Source organism: Aegilops tauschii, chromosome 2 (assembly GCF_002575655.3).
Source record: "Aegilops tauschii subsp. strangulata cultivar AL8/78 chromosome 2, Aet v6.0, whole genome shotgun sequence".
In the NCBI taxonomy this organism is placed as follows: Eukaryota; Viridiplantae; Streptophyta; class Magnoliopsida; order Poales; family Poaceae; genus Aegilops; species Aegilops tauschii.
Window position 1 is genome coordinate 303,358,500 of NC_053036.3, and position 12,831 is coordinate 303,371,330.

The 12,831-nt window shown below is 45.3% G+C and overlaps 2 protein-coding genes across 2 annotated transcripts; both read left to right on the forward strand.

The window, feature by feature from the left end:
* The first annotated feature begins 3,357 nt into the window (after positions 1-3,357).
* LOC109762916 (CST complex subunit TEN1) lies at positions 3,358-7,066 on the forward strand. The gene is made up of 4 exons (XM_020321801.3): positions 3,358-3,512; positions 6,173-6,288; positions 6,362-6,515; positions 6,608-7,066. The coding sequence occupies exons 2-4, from the start codon at positions 6,185-6,187 to the stop codon at positions 6,725-6,727; spliced, it is 378 nt and encodes a 125-aa protein (XP_020177390.1). The 5' UTR covers positions 3,358-3,512; positions 6,173-6,184; the 3' UTR covers positions 6,728-7,066.
* LOC109762915 (uncharacterized) lies at positions 3,540-4,652 on the forward strand. The gene has a single exon (XM_020321800.4). The coding sequence runs from the start codon at positions 3,808-3,810 to the stop codon at positions 4,402-4,404; it is 597 nt and encodes a 198-aa protein (XP_020177389.1). The 5' UTR covers positions 3,540-3,807; the 3' UTR covers positions 4,405-4,652.
* Positions 7,067-12,831: the final 5,765 nt, after the last annotated feature.

Sequence of the window (12,831 nt, forward strand, 5' to 3'; positions counted from 1 at the left end):
GCTAGAAACTTCCATGTGCAGCCACAAGCTATTATGGGCTCTAGCATAGTTGAGTATGTTGCATGACCTCTTTCAGTGGTAGACTAGCAGATGTAGGGGGTGTAGGTTGGTACTGTCTACCCAGAGTAAAGAGTTAATGTTTCCGAAAGACTGTGTCTCGGTCATCCGTTTCTCAAACACCATGTAGTGCGAGAAATCCAACGGAGGAGGTCGAGTCTTGTGGGAAAAAGTGTGCAAACCTCTGCAGAGTGTACAAACTAATCATGGTTAGCCGTGTCCCCGGTTATGGACATCTTGAGTATCTGGTTCTTGGATTATCATGTTGATCTCATCACTCTAATTAATTTGTTGGGTTATTAATTAATTTTAATTGGGATTGAGATGGGGGTACCATTCTCAATGTTTATCAACTACCATGATAGTTAAATAAAATATATTCCTTTGTTGTAGGGAAAAATTGGCTTTTCGCAAAACATTATAACCATAGAGCCTCCACCAGCCATATATGCATGTAGTGATAGCATTTACTTGTTCATTGCTCTATTGTGCTATCTTGCCAGCATATTCCATGTGCTGACCCGTTTCGGCTGCAACATATCATGTTGCAAACTTTTCAGACGAAGGGTAAGGTGCGCTAGGTCGTTGTCGTGCACTCAGCTATGCCGTTGGAGTTGATGGACTCACTTTATCTTCCAATCCTTCCGTTGTTATCCTATTTAGATGGCCTTAAGCCATATTTATTGTAATAAGTTCTATTTCGAGACATTCGATGTAATAAGTGTGCGATTGCACTCTGTTATAAATCCTTCAAGTACTGTGTGTGTCAGCATTACCAATCTAGGGATGACACTTATACACAGAGATTTGACCGTCTGAGGTCGGGTCGCTACACGCAGTAAGTTTCAAATTCATATCCGCCGACACTGCCAGTGCAATGTTATCCAGGAGATCATGTGCCCCAACCGAGCCCTCGGAAGTGAATAAGTTTTCATAGAAATTGGCCGCTAGATTGTGCATGTCCTCATCGACCACACACCTGATTCCATCCTCCTGTACCAGAGCTCTAACAGTATTCTTTCTCTTCTGGTGCGTTGCTCGGTTTTGAAAATACTTCGTATTTTGATCCCCCGCGAACAGCCAGTCTACACGAGATCTTTGTCTATACATAATCTCTTATCTCTCATAAACCTTCCTCAGTTGTTCCTCGATATCCCGGACCTCCAGTGAGTTACCGGTAGTAGTTGCCCGAGTCTTTGGCTCAAGAAGTTGCGCTTTCAGTGAAGCAATCTTGCGCCGAATGGAAGCAAACACTTCCCGAGCCCACCTCTGCATGCTCCTAGCCATAGCACTTAGCTTATCCCAAACTGTAGTAAGGTTCTGAGCTCCCGAGCCAGCAGCCTCCCACGCCTCGGCAATCATTGAGTCATAGTTTTCATGTCTGGTCCATGCTTCCTCGTATCTGAACGGCCGCATCGCTCTCCTTTGAGCACTTGGAGCCGTCTCCAAAGCTCTAATGAGAAGAGCCTGATGGTTCGATTTCTCGGTCATTATATGTTCCACCAAAGTCTTTGGAAAAAGCTCAAGAAAGCCATCCGAACACGTCACACGATCAAGGCGAACCTGAATATTGTCACTGCCATCCCTCTTGTTATCCCAAGTGTACGGGTAACCGGAAAATCCCAGGTCTGCCAAGCCGCAGTCGGCCAAGCAGTCACGAAAGTCTTCCGTACGAGAAAAACACCTAGTATGTCCCCCTAGCTGACCAGAGTGAAAAAGCGCTTCATTAAAGTCCCCAGCACAAAGCCAGGGGAGATCATCTTGAGCTCTCAGAAAGCAAATAGCATCCCACGATTTTTTTCCGAATGTCCGTCTTTGGCTCACCATAAAAACCAGTGAATCTACAGTGTTTACCTTCCCATATGATCTCAACATCAATGAAATATTGGCACCATGGGCGGACAGTAACCTCAACATGATCTCTCCACCATAACGCCAGACCACCACTCTTACCCACACAATCCACAGCAACCCCATTCTGAAAACCCAAGCTCCATTTAGCCTCTCCATAGCTTTTGCTTTCTTCTTTGTCTCAGTCAGAAAAACCACCACTGGATTGTACAACCTAATCAGGTCCCTTAATTCGCCAACTATCGAGGCCAATCCCAAACCCCGACAATTCTAGGCTAAGAAATTTATGGCGACCGGCGGCCCTGCTGTCCAGGGTCCGCGGAAAAGTCCATGTTTGCAGAGATGCGGTCAAACATTGTCGCGTCTTACGCCGAGTATCGCGAATAAACGCATCATTAGTCCCGTGTCTATCTGAATCACCTTTAACCACCCAGACTTGCTTTGACCTTCTCTTTTTGTTATCCATCTCCGTCATGGGTTGCTGGTGCCTATATTGAGAGGGAGCATCGTTCCTTCTTGGCTTCCTGGTATAATAGCCCCTTCGCCTACCCCTCTCTCCATGCATATCGGGTCGCCCATGCATAGAATCCATAACCTGTTCATCAGAGTACCTCCCACCATCAAATATGACATCCTCTTTCCCCTTTCTTTCCCAATTCTTGTCACGGTCACCCACATAGGAAGCCCTAAAGCTCTGGCTTAGTAGCTTATCCCGCATATCTCTTTCTCTCCTATGCTCAATATCATCTCTCAGATCATACTCCCGCTCAGCCTCGGACCAGTGTCATTTGTCGCTCCTATCTGCCATGCCCTTGTCATACCTTGCAGGCCCGCCAGTGCGGTATTCAGCAGACTTGGCAAAATCAAAATGCAGGTTCCTCCTTATTGGCACATCTCTTACCCTTGGATGATCAAAACGGCCTCTGGATCCAGTACTGTTACTACTACTATCTGCACCACCCACTGACCCTGCTTGGACCGGCGGGTTCCTCCCTGGGGAAGCTCGCGGCCACTCTCCCCATTGGCCGGAGGAATTCAGGGGAGGTTCACACAATCTCCCTACATGAACCACCCTACCACAATCAAAACAGAAGTGAGGGACTTTCTCATAGTGAAAATCAAACCATGTGCCTTCACTGTCGTCTTTGGACTTGTTCGCCTTGAAACCACGAACTAAGGGTTCATGGACAGAGATCCTCGCCCTAACCCTCGGTTGAGATCCTCGAGCAAAACCATCTTTATCAACATCAACTCTGATCACCTCCCCAAGCCAGTTGCCTAGGGCTCTTTCAAAAGTCTCTCTATCTCTTATATGAGCGCTTGCGTGTGTAAATAGGGCTGGTAGTTGATGGAAATAATAGAATCGCCCCGCTGGTTCACCCACGCCTAGGTGATGTGGGCCGGCCCATTTGACGTCCGGTCATTAGTTTGCCGTTTTTCTTTTCTTGTTACTTGTGATTTCGCTTTAAGAAATGTAGGTCCGTGCTTGTGCTCCTGCTCCTCCTCCGGACCGAGATCTCCTGTCCTGCCACCGCCTCCACTCCTCGAGCACGGCGAGTCACCATCACCTCGTATCGCCGACGTCGGTCACCACCGCAAACCAGGTACTGACACTTCGCTCAGCCACAGATTTCCGTATTAATCTCTCGCCTTGTCTGCTCCTTTTGTCGGATCTCTCCCTAGATGTTTCTGGACCTTAGATAGATAAGATTGCGACGTTTTTTGGCTTCTGGCTAAATTAGGGATAAGATCAAACTGTTTGCTTGCCCCCGTGTGCTGATTAATTGGAGCCAAGAAACCATTAGAGCGTTGAGGGGGGGTGCGAGCCAGCAGCGGCCTGATTGTTCCTCGGCCCTTCATCAACTGGGGTTGTTGAATTCTTTAGGCAGGGGCCTGCCCATGGCCGAGGAACAATCTGGCCCGCCGGCAGCGGACGGGGTGGTGGTGGCGATGAAGGGCCACCCGGGGTCAGGCAAGTCCACGGTGGCTCGTGCCATCGCCTCCTCGCTCCGATGCCCGCTCCTTGACAAGGACGACGTGCGGGACTGCACCCTGCACCTCGAGCGCGCCGCCGCCGGCAGCGGCATCCTCAACGACCTCTCCTACGCCGTGCTCTGGAGGTTGGCCGAGAGGCAGCTCCGGCTTGGCCTGTCCATCGTCGTCGACTCCCCACTGTCGCGCCGAGCCCATCTCGATGCTCTGGCCCGCTTGCCTGCTGCACTTGTTATCATTGTGGAATGCCGGCCAGGCAACCAAGATGAATGGCGCCGCAGGCTGGAGGAGCGTGGAGGCGTCTTGGCCGATGATGGATGGCATAAGCCCAAGACGTGGGCCGACCTAGAAAGGCTTGTGGAAGGGTACCAAGGATGCACAAACTATGACACTGGGGATTTGCCGAGGATCCTTGTGGATACAACGGACCCGACGGTCAGCACCGAGGCAATCGCTGTGAGGGTTGTGGATTTTATTAGGTCTCTTCTAGCCCGTGCGCATTAGATATGTTATAATAGCTGTCGACCAACGTTTTGGTGAAGACAAGGTTCATATGTTTTCTGTCAGCAGCAAAATAGAGGATAAGTTAAGTTTCAGATTAGAATTTCATGGCAGAATGTTAAAATGATGTATATTGTATTGTATAGGATTGGAAGTGCATGTGTTTAACTTCTTCATCCGTTCCCTCATTTCCTTGCGCAGCGTTGATGCTTATGCTCGCCCTCTGTTTACGAGTGTAACCGTTCTCAGTACCTCAAACGTGTTGCAAAATGACCCACCTATGTATTATGTTACTGATTTTGAAGCCTTTACTTGATACTTGATACATTTTGCTTCCTTCCCCATCATTAAGGTTACAATGCTAGATCATTACACAACACATTGTTTGTTTTCCCCGTAGTGATAGCTGCTTATGTCACAGTGTGTACTTAACATGAACCCTGTAGAAGTCTCTGTAATGCATTACTAGGAATTATGAATCTCTTAGGAAATAGTTAACCTGTTATTGTCAATCAAGGTTTGCAGCCATTGATGTCACTCATCTTTATTTGGTCCTGGTAACCTAAAAATGATCATATATACATGTACGGTCATAACATTTCAGTGGCTATTTTAGAAACCAGAATTGATAGCGAGAAATATCGTCATTTTTCTCTTACAACTCAGATGTCCTGATTCTGAATGTGTAACATACACTTTTTTGTTCTGTGGTTTGCTATGGATAAGACGCTGGCAGCTTCCAATTTCCATTTCATACTTGGTAGCCTGTCAAGTGGGGGCAAGTACAGTAGAAACAACCCTTTTGGTGAATGAATAGAAAATATCAACCTGGATTGTCTGATTGGACCTAGATTGGTCATTAAGTTTTGGAACTTGTGGGTGTATGTTTTAAAACTCGCCGGTGCAAGTTTTGTAACTTGCATCTGTGCCATCCATCTCCGATCTGATGGCCCAAGTTGATCTTTTCTATTCTTGCACCATAAGGTCTGATTCTATTGTAGTCGTCCCCTTTAAGTTGCACTGACGAAAACTTGTTTCCAACAGCACCACGTATCTTTTTATGCTCAAAGAGGCCTAGTCATAAGAAGCAAGTTAATACTTTTTATTTTCTTTCAAGAAAACAATGAGATCAAGTTATTTTGAAATTCAAGAATTTTATGATTCGTTGGGAGGCCATATGTTATTTATTTGTACTTCAAAAGTGTTTTTTCTGCAGCACGAGGCAGTCGTGTGTTGGGAGAACAGTAGTATGCATATTGCAGTCTCAAGCATCTGAACAAATACAAAGTTGAGCACTAGGGTAGCCAGTTATATCAAGTGAGAGCAGTGATTCGGTGCCCAGGCTCATCTTCACCCGCGTTTAAGAAAAAATTCAAAACAAATACTAGAAAAATTCAAAAAAATCCAAGCAAATTTTGCATGGTAGATAATTTGGTGCGTGAGGTTCGTTCCAAATTTCAGATCATTTGGTTATCTGAGTAGCTCTCGGCAAAAAAGACAAATTTGGGGTCTGTAAAAAAGTTTACTGTTCATGTACTGTTCCTACCCAATTTGTCTTTTTTTCTGAGAGCTACTCATATGTCCAAATGATCTGAAATTTGGAGCGCAGCTCACGCATCAAATTATCTACCATGCAAAAAAGAATTGGAATTTTTTTATTTTTTTGAATATTTTGTGATTTTTTAATGTTGAAACAGTATCAGTACTTTTCTTGTTTGTGAAGACTATCACCAGAGCCCAGACATAACTCCCTCGTTTTGTGTTTCACTAGTCCCCGTGCTAGATGGCATCTTCTACTCTAAAACCAGGTGTGCCTATTACTTTGCAAGAGCTAGAGCCCTCCTCAGAGATGCTCAAGCAAGGGGCATCCCTCCGGGTAACAGGAATGTATGTGTGTAGGTGCTTCCTTCTGAAAAGTGCAAACTTCTGTGCTAACCTTTTTGGCTTGCAATTCTTTTAGCCTTCAGTCATATGATGTGGACTCTGCAGTTGCTGTCATTCAAGATGGCAGTGCTAGACTGAAGATTGATACTCAAAACCTGAGAGACATTAGTTTCCGCAGCAATTCCACGTTCCAGTTCATCGGTGAACTCCTGATCCAGCCAAACAACGATGTAATTTTTTCTCCTTCCAGATTTTGCCAGTCGGTTTGGTCTTAGTATCATTGGAACAATGCTACATGAAATTTGGTGCTTGCGTCCTGCAGGCGATTCTGCAAGCACGTGTGGGCAGGAATGTTGATGGACTTGACCTGAACCTCTACCAGCAGTCTTTGATCATCCGACGGCAACATGAAGCCAAACTACTAAGCTCCAGGAGGCCATGATCCAAAGCTGTGAACCAGGCTCAAAGCCTCACTTCAGTTTTTCTGAAGTATGGAGCATGTGAGAAAAGAATCACCTAACTCATGATGACCATGTTCTCCAGTTTGTTATAGAACCTACAAAGTGGTACTAGTAGTTGTTAACTGAGTTTCCTGAGCACAGATTATTCCTCGAGGGCCACCTCATTCTCAAGGCTATTTAAGCTATCAGGTCCATGAGCTCATATTGGTTGAGGGTCCACATATCTGTTTCACGTTGTTTTGTGGGCTGGCATTCCCTTTCAGCTCGACGGATGTGGCTGCAGAGTGATATCCTATTATTCTGAACAATTTGGAACCTGACAGGCTGTGTGGGGACAGATGGATGTGATGCCTACAAACCTTAATTTCTTTTAGTTAGTGATAGCGCTTCAGACTAATTACCGCTGGAGGCACATAAACCATGGGGAACTTACATGAGCAGCCGCATAATGGGAAGGTGTATATACACCTGATATGGGGGAAATTAATAATTAAAGAAGTCAATAAAGTTCAGAAGTATATTTTTGAATAAACTTGACTTTTTTTCACTAGTATATTTATTTTCACGAATAAAAACCCAGCATTGATAAGTCAATAAAATTCACACTAATTTGATCAAATATTTATTTGCCTTGAAGTCAATGCATTTTTTCTTTTGTTGTTTTTTTATACAAGTGCAATGAAAGGTCAAGTTTTTATTAAAAAAACAGTTTTTTATTTAATTATCACCCCCACCCACACATAACTGGGTACGGTCAGCAGACGGCAGTGCCGAACGAACGATTCGTTGGCCCCCCAGGGGTTTGATCGGCCGAACCCCATGTGTTCGCTCCAGCAGCTGGCCCAGTAAATTATTAAACGTGCAGAAAATAGGGGCTAGCCCCAATTAGCTATTTTTTAGAAGAAAAATTGACATAAAAAAATTTGTCATGTAAAAATAGTAGTGCATAGTAAGTTGCAAAAAAAAGTCATGTTCCGAAAATGAAAAAGTGTGAAATTGCACTATTAAGGAATTCTCTGGAGTCATACCCCATAGAGTCAATGAGACGGTGATCGTATTAATTCCAAAGCTGCCAAACCCCTCACGTCTCACTGACTTTAGACCCATCAGTTTATGTAACATGATCTACAAATTGTGGCCAAGTGCTTGATAAACAGGTTACGCCTTATATTGGATGACATTATTTTTCCCGCCCAAAGCGCTTTTGTACCTGGTCGTTTAATCATTGATAATGTTCTCCTGGAGTTTGAGTATCTGCATTTTATTCAGCAAGAGAAAAACCCGGATAACAGTTTTTGTGTTTACAAACTTGATCTGTCTAAGGCGTATGATCGTGTGGACTAGGGATTCTTGAAGCAAGCGATGGAAAAGTTAGGCTTCTCTTACCAGTGGGTACGGTGGATAATGTCGTGCATTACCTCAGTGAGATACTCTGTGAAATTAAATGGAGCCATCGTGGATTCGTTTGCACTGTCGCGTGGGCTTCGGCAAGGTGATCCCTTATCCCTAGGTGTCCAAGCAATCATCTAGATCAAGGCATCCCCGCGTCGACTCGTCGACGACCTGGCATGGGCCCCGGACGCCAAGGGCAACTTTTCTTATCGGCTATGCCCATGATGACAAGCACTGCACATCTTCGTGCGCCACGAGCAGGGCACCAAACGACACACGTGTTGTCTGGGAAGCATTGTGGGGGTGCCCTGCTCCCCCTAAGGTACGAGTCTTTGCTTGGCGGTTGGCTACACATTCACTTGCCATCATGGTTAATTTAAAATGGCGTAATATTGAGGTCACTAACACCTGTGTCATTTGTGGGACGGAATGTGAGGATACATTCCACGCCATGTGTAGATGCCCGCTTGCACAAGGCCTATGGAGAGCCATGGGAAACAATGGAGCATGCCGAGACTAGAAGATATCCAGAATACAGGAACAGAATGGCTGCTCCAACTACTGCACCAATGTTCGCCAGAAGAAAGGCTGCAAATCTTGATGACATTCTGAAGATCTTGGCATGTCTGAAAAGAGCTAAAACATGACAAACCAGCCCCCCCCCCCCCCCCCCACCCCCCCCCCCCCCCCCCCACCCCCCCCCAATTGTTGCTTCTACGAGGTTTTTATCCAGCTACATTGATACTCTTCTCTCCATCAAGCAACATCCAGAGATGGACATAGTCAAAGGGAAAATGTCTATCTCATATGATAGTAAGAATACTGTTGTTGGGCCAAAGAAAGTCAGGAGGTGGCCGGCTGGCCCGATGCTCGCTGGTGCAAACCACCTCAGGGGTGGCATAAGCTGAATGATGGAGCCTTCGAGGAGCTTGGTGTTGGTGGAGCAGGGAAGATCCTACGCGATGATACGGGTAGTGTCATATACTCTTCTTGCCGCTACCTTAGAGCCTGCTCATCGGCTTTGGAGGCGGAGCTGGCGGCCTGCATGGAGGGCATCAACATCGCAAGTGCATGGAGTACGACCCAATGATCCTCGAGACTGGCAGTTTGGTTGCTGTCAACATGCTTAGAGAAAGACAGATAAATAGATCGTCATGTACGTCCTTTTTAGGGCAAATAAAGAAACTTCAGATGAGTGAGCATGCTACACATCATGTAGGTAGGAAGGGGAACATTGTAGCACATGAGCTAGCTAGGATGGGGAGAATAGAGCAGCGCCGTTCGGTTGCGTGGGGGGCGAATAATATTGGCAACTTATGCCAAGCAGACTATAATGATCCTCCTTAATCAATGAAAACCTTTCATTCGCAAAAAAGTTTATAATTATGGTGAACCAACCTGTGGTTGGATGGTTAGGAGGACAGTGGTATCCTTCGTCCACCAGGATTCAAATCCTAGTGCTCGCATTTATTCAGGATTTATTTCAGGATTTCCTATGATGCACGTTCAATCAGAGGAGATGTTCCTGTCGACTACAAGGTGTCTATGGTGACTTCATAAAATCTCAAGATGATATGCCGGCTCAGTCTCTCAAGGTGTGCGCGTGCGCATTTTTAGGGGTAAGTGTATGTGTGTATATTGAGCCCTTGCGTCTGTGTTTAAAAAATAAAATTGCGATTTAACCAAAGACATACAATTACAAAAAATGCAATGATTTTAAAGGACAAACATTTTCTATACTTACGGCAATTTTGCCATGTCATTTTATGTTAAGTTATGAAACTTGTCATGTTCCGGGACCCTAAATATCGAGCGTACGTTAGCATTTTTTTTCTTTTGAGGGAAGCGTACGTCCAAACGCCCGAAATCACTAGTTGAGGAGTAATTGTTGCAAAGATCACTGCAACTCCTCAGGTTGCAACAAGTGGTGCATATGCAGCGCGCCACTTGTCGCGACGTGGGAGTTTTCCCTATTTTTGTAGATCCGTTTATTCCAAACGTTTTATCTCTAAACCCGTGCGTTCAAATCTCGAACCGTTTTCACCGTTGGATTTTTCGCATCGAGATCTTCAAAACTAGATCCCATGTTGATCGGTTTTGATGAACTTTTTTTTCATGAAAAAACCGGCCAAAAAACGGACAAAAAACCAAACGGTGAGCACTAGTTTTTTCCCTTTCCGAAAGAGGCACGCCCGTGCCTCTCACGAAATCATAACCGTGCCACTTGCGGAAGCAAAACCATGACTCTCGCGGAAGAAAAAAAAGAAAATGCGTTTTTTCGTTTCCGAGGAGGCACGGCCGTGACTCTCGCAAAATCACACCCGTGCCTCTCGCGGAAGCAAAACCGTAACTCCCGCGAAAGGATAAAAAACAGAAAAAGCATTTTTTTCCGTTTTCAAGAGGCACGGTCTTGACTCTCGCGAAAGCACAACCGTGCCTCTTGTGGAAGCAAAACCGTGACTCTCGCGAAAGGAATAAAAACAGAAAACATGTTTTTTTTTTCGTTTCCGAGAGGCACGGCCGTGACTCTCACGAAAGCACACCTGTGCCTCTCGCGGAAGCAAAACCGTGACTCTCGTGAAGGAAAAAAAAACAGAAAACGTGTTTTTACTCGTTTCCAAGAGGCACGACCGTGACTCGCGAAAGCACAACCGTGCCTCTCGCGGAAGCAAAACCGTGACTCTCGTGAAAGCAAAAAAACAAAAAACATGTTTTTTTTCGTTTCCGAGAGACACGGCCGTGACTCTCGTGAAAGCAAAATCGTGCCTCTCGCGGAAGCAAAACCGTGACTCTCGCGAAAGGAAAAAAATAAAAACGCGTTTTTTCGCGCAAAAATGATTTTTTTCGAAAACAAAATTTGTCGAAAAGCTAAGGAAGACCAGTGGGAAACCAAAACGTAAAAAACGCGGAAAAACACATTTAAATAGACGAAAACGCGTGCGGAAAAATAAAAAAATAAAATCCGGAGGGAGCGCCCAGAGCACTACACGTGGCGAATGACTGAGAGCGTGTCAAGTGGCGATGATCGTTGCGAGGCTCCCGAAGGAGCGCTCGTTAACTAGTGGCTCCCCAAACGCCCCGTGCGAACGATTCGTTTCGGGTCATATGGGCTTGCTGGCCTTAAAAAGCTGGCCAATCCCAGCCCATTCCTAAGAAAAAAGTGCCACACAGTTTCGGCTCTGCCCATAAGCCCAGTTAGCTTTCTTTTATAGAAAAAATGCCTGCAACAAAAAAGGACCCAATTGTCATGATCTGAATTATGAAAAACTGCCATTCTAAATTTTAAAACTGACATGTTCAGAAAAGGAAAACATGCCATGCCATTTAAACTTAAAGTGTCATACTCTAAAATAAAAAAAATGACATCCTCTTTTTTTGAAACCAAAAAATGGCATCCTCTTAATAATAAAAATTGCATGTTCTTGATTATTAAAATGGCATGCTCTTAAAAATAAAAACTACCATGTTAATGATAAATAAAAATTCCATACCCTTAATAATACTGCCATTCTCTTAATAATAAAAATGTCATGTTGTTGATTACTAAACTACCATCCTCTTAAAATTAAAAATGGAATGCTCCTAATAATAAAACTGCCATGTTATTGATAATAAAATGTCATGCTTTTAGTAATAAAATTGCCATCCTCCTAATAATAAAAATGCCATGTTTTGATTATTAAACTACCATCCTCTAAAAAAATCCATGTTATTTGACTATTAAAATGCCATGTTTAGAAAACATCCCCTCTAAAAATTAGGATTTTTTTCTTTCAAAAATGGAAAAAATAGGATTTTGGATTTTGTTTTCAAATGAAAAAACGAATTTAAGAAACGGTTCACTTGAATAAATAAAGAAAATTGAACACAACTATTAATGAACCCTAGCTTCAGCCCAGTGGTTAGTGTCATTCCCACTACTACTGGAGGTGGCCAGTTCGACTCCCTTCAGCTGAGCAGCGCATCGCTCAGGATTTTTTGGAAAAATAAAAGGGCGATGCTAGGCGCCGGCGCGCCGGCGCACCAGCCGAACAGTTTCGGCCGGTCCAGCCCTGGCCGTTCGATGCGAGCCGCGCGCGGTTGGATCTGGAGCAAAAAAAACTCGTCCCCAGCTTCTTCTTCCTCGACTCGATCCCCTCGCTCGGGCCGCGCCGCGCCGCGCCTCCTATCCCTCGCCGCCCGTCCACACCCTCGCCGCCCATCCACACCCTCGGCGCCCGTCTCCGTCGCCGCTTCCAACCCTCGCCGCCCGTCCCCGTCGCCGCTTCCAACCCTCACTGGCCGTCCTCATGGTCGCCGCGACACATGAAACAACTACATCTGCGGTTGCAGCTTGCAGCGGTGACGCTTGTAGCTTTCCCCGGTTGTAGCTCCGCCGCCACCCCTCGCCGTTGATGCTCATCGCTGCACGAAATTGCGTCGATGACGGCCGCCAGCCATCCACTGTGATTGCGGCTCGGTGGCGACACGCGCAGGTTGAAGCATTTCGCACATACGATTGAAGCTTTCTCTACAACGGATGCAACTTTTCTGGTTATGCAGTGTATGGTTGTAGCTTTCTTTTTCAATGGTTGTAGCTTTTTTCATCTACGGTCGAAGCTTTTCTATCAACGGTTGCAACTTTTTTCTTTGTAGCAGCCTTGGTTAATGCTTTCTCTATCGTTTCGGGTTGAAGCTTTTTCATCAAGGGTTG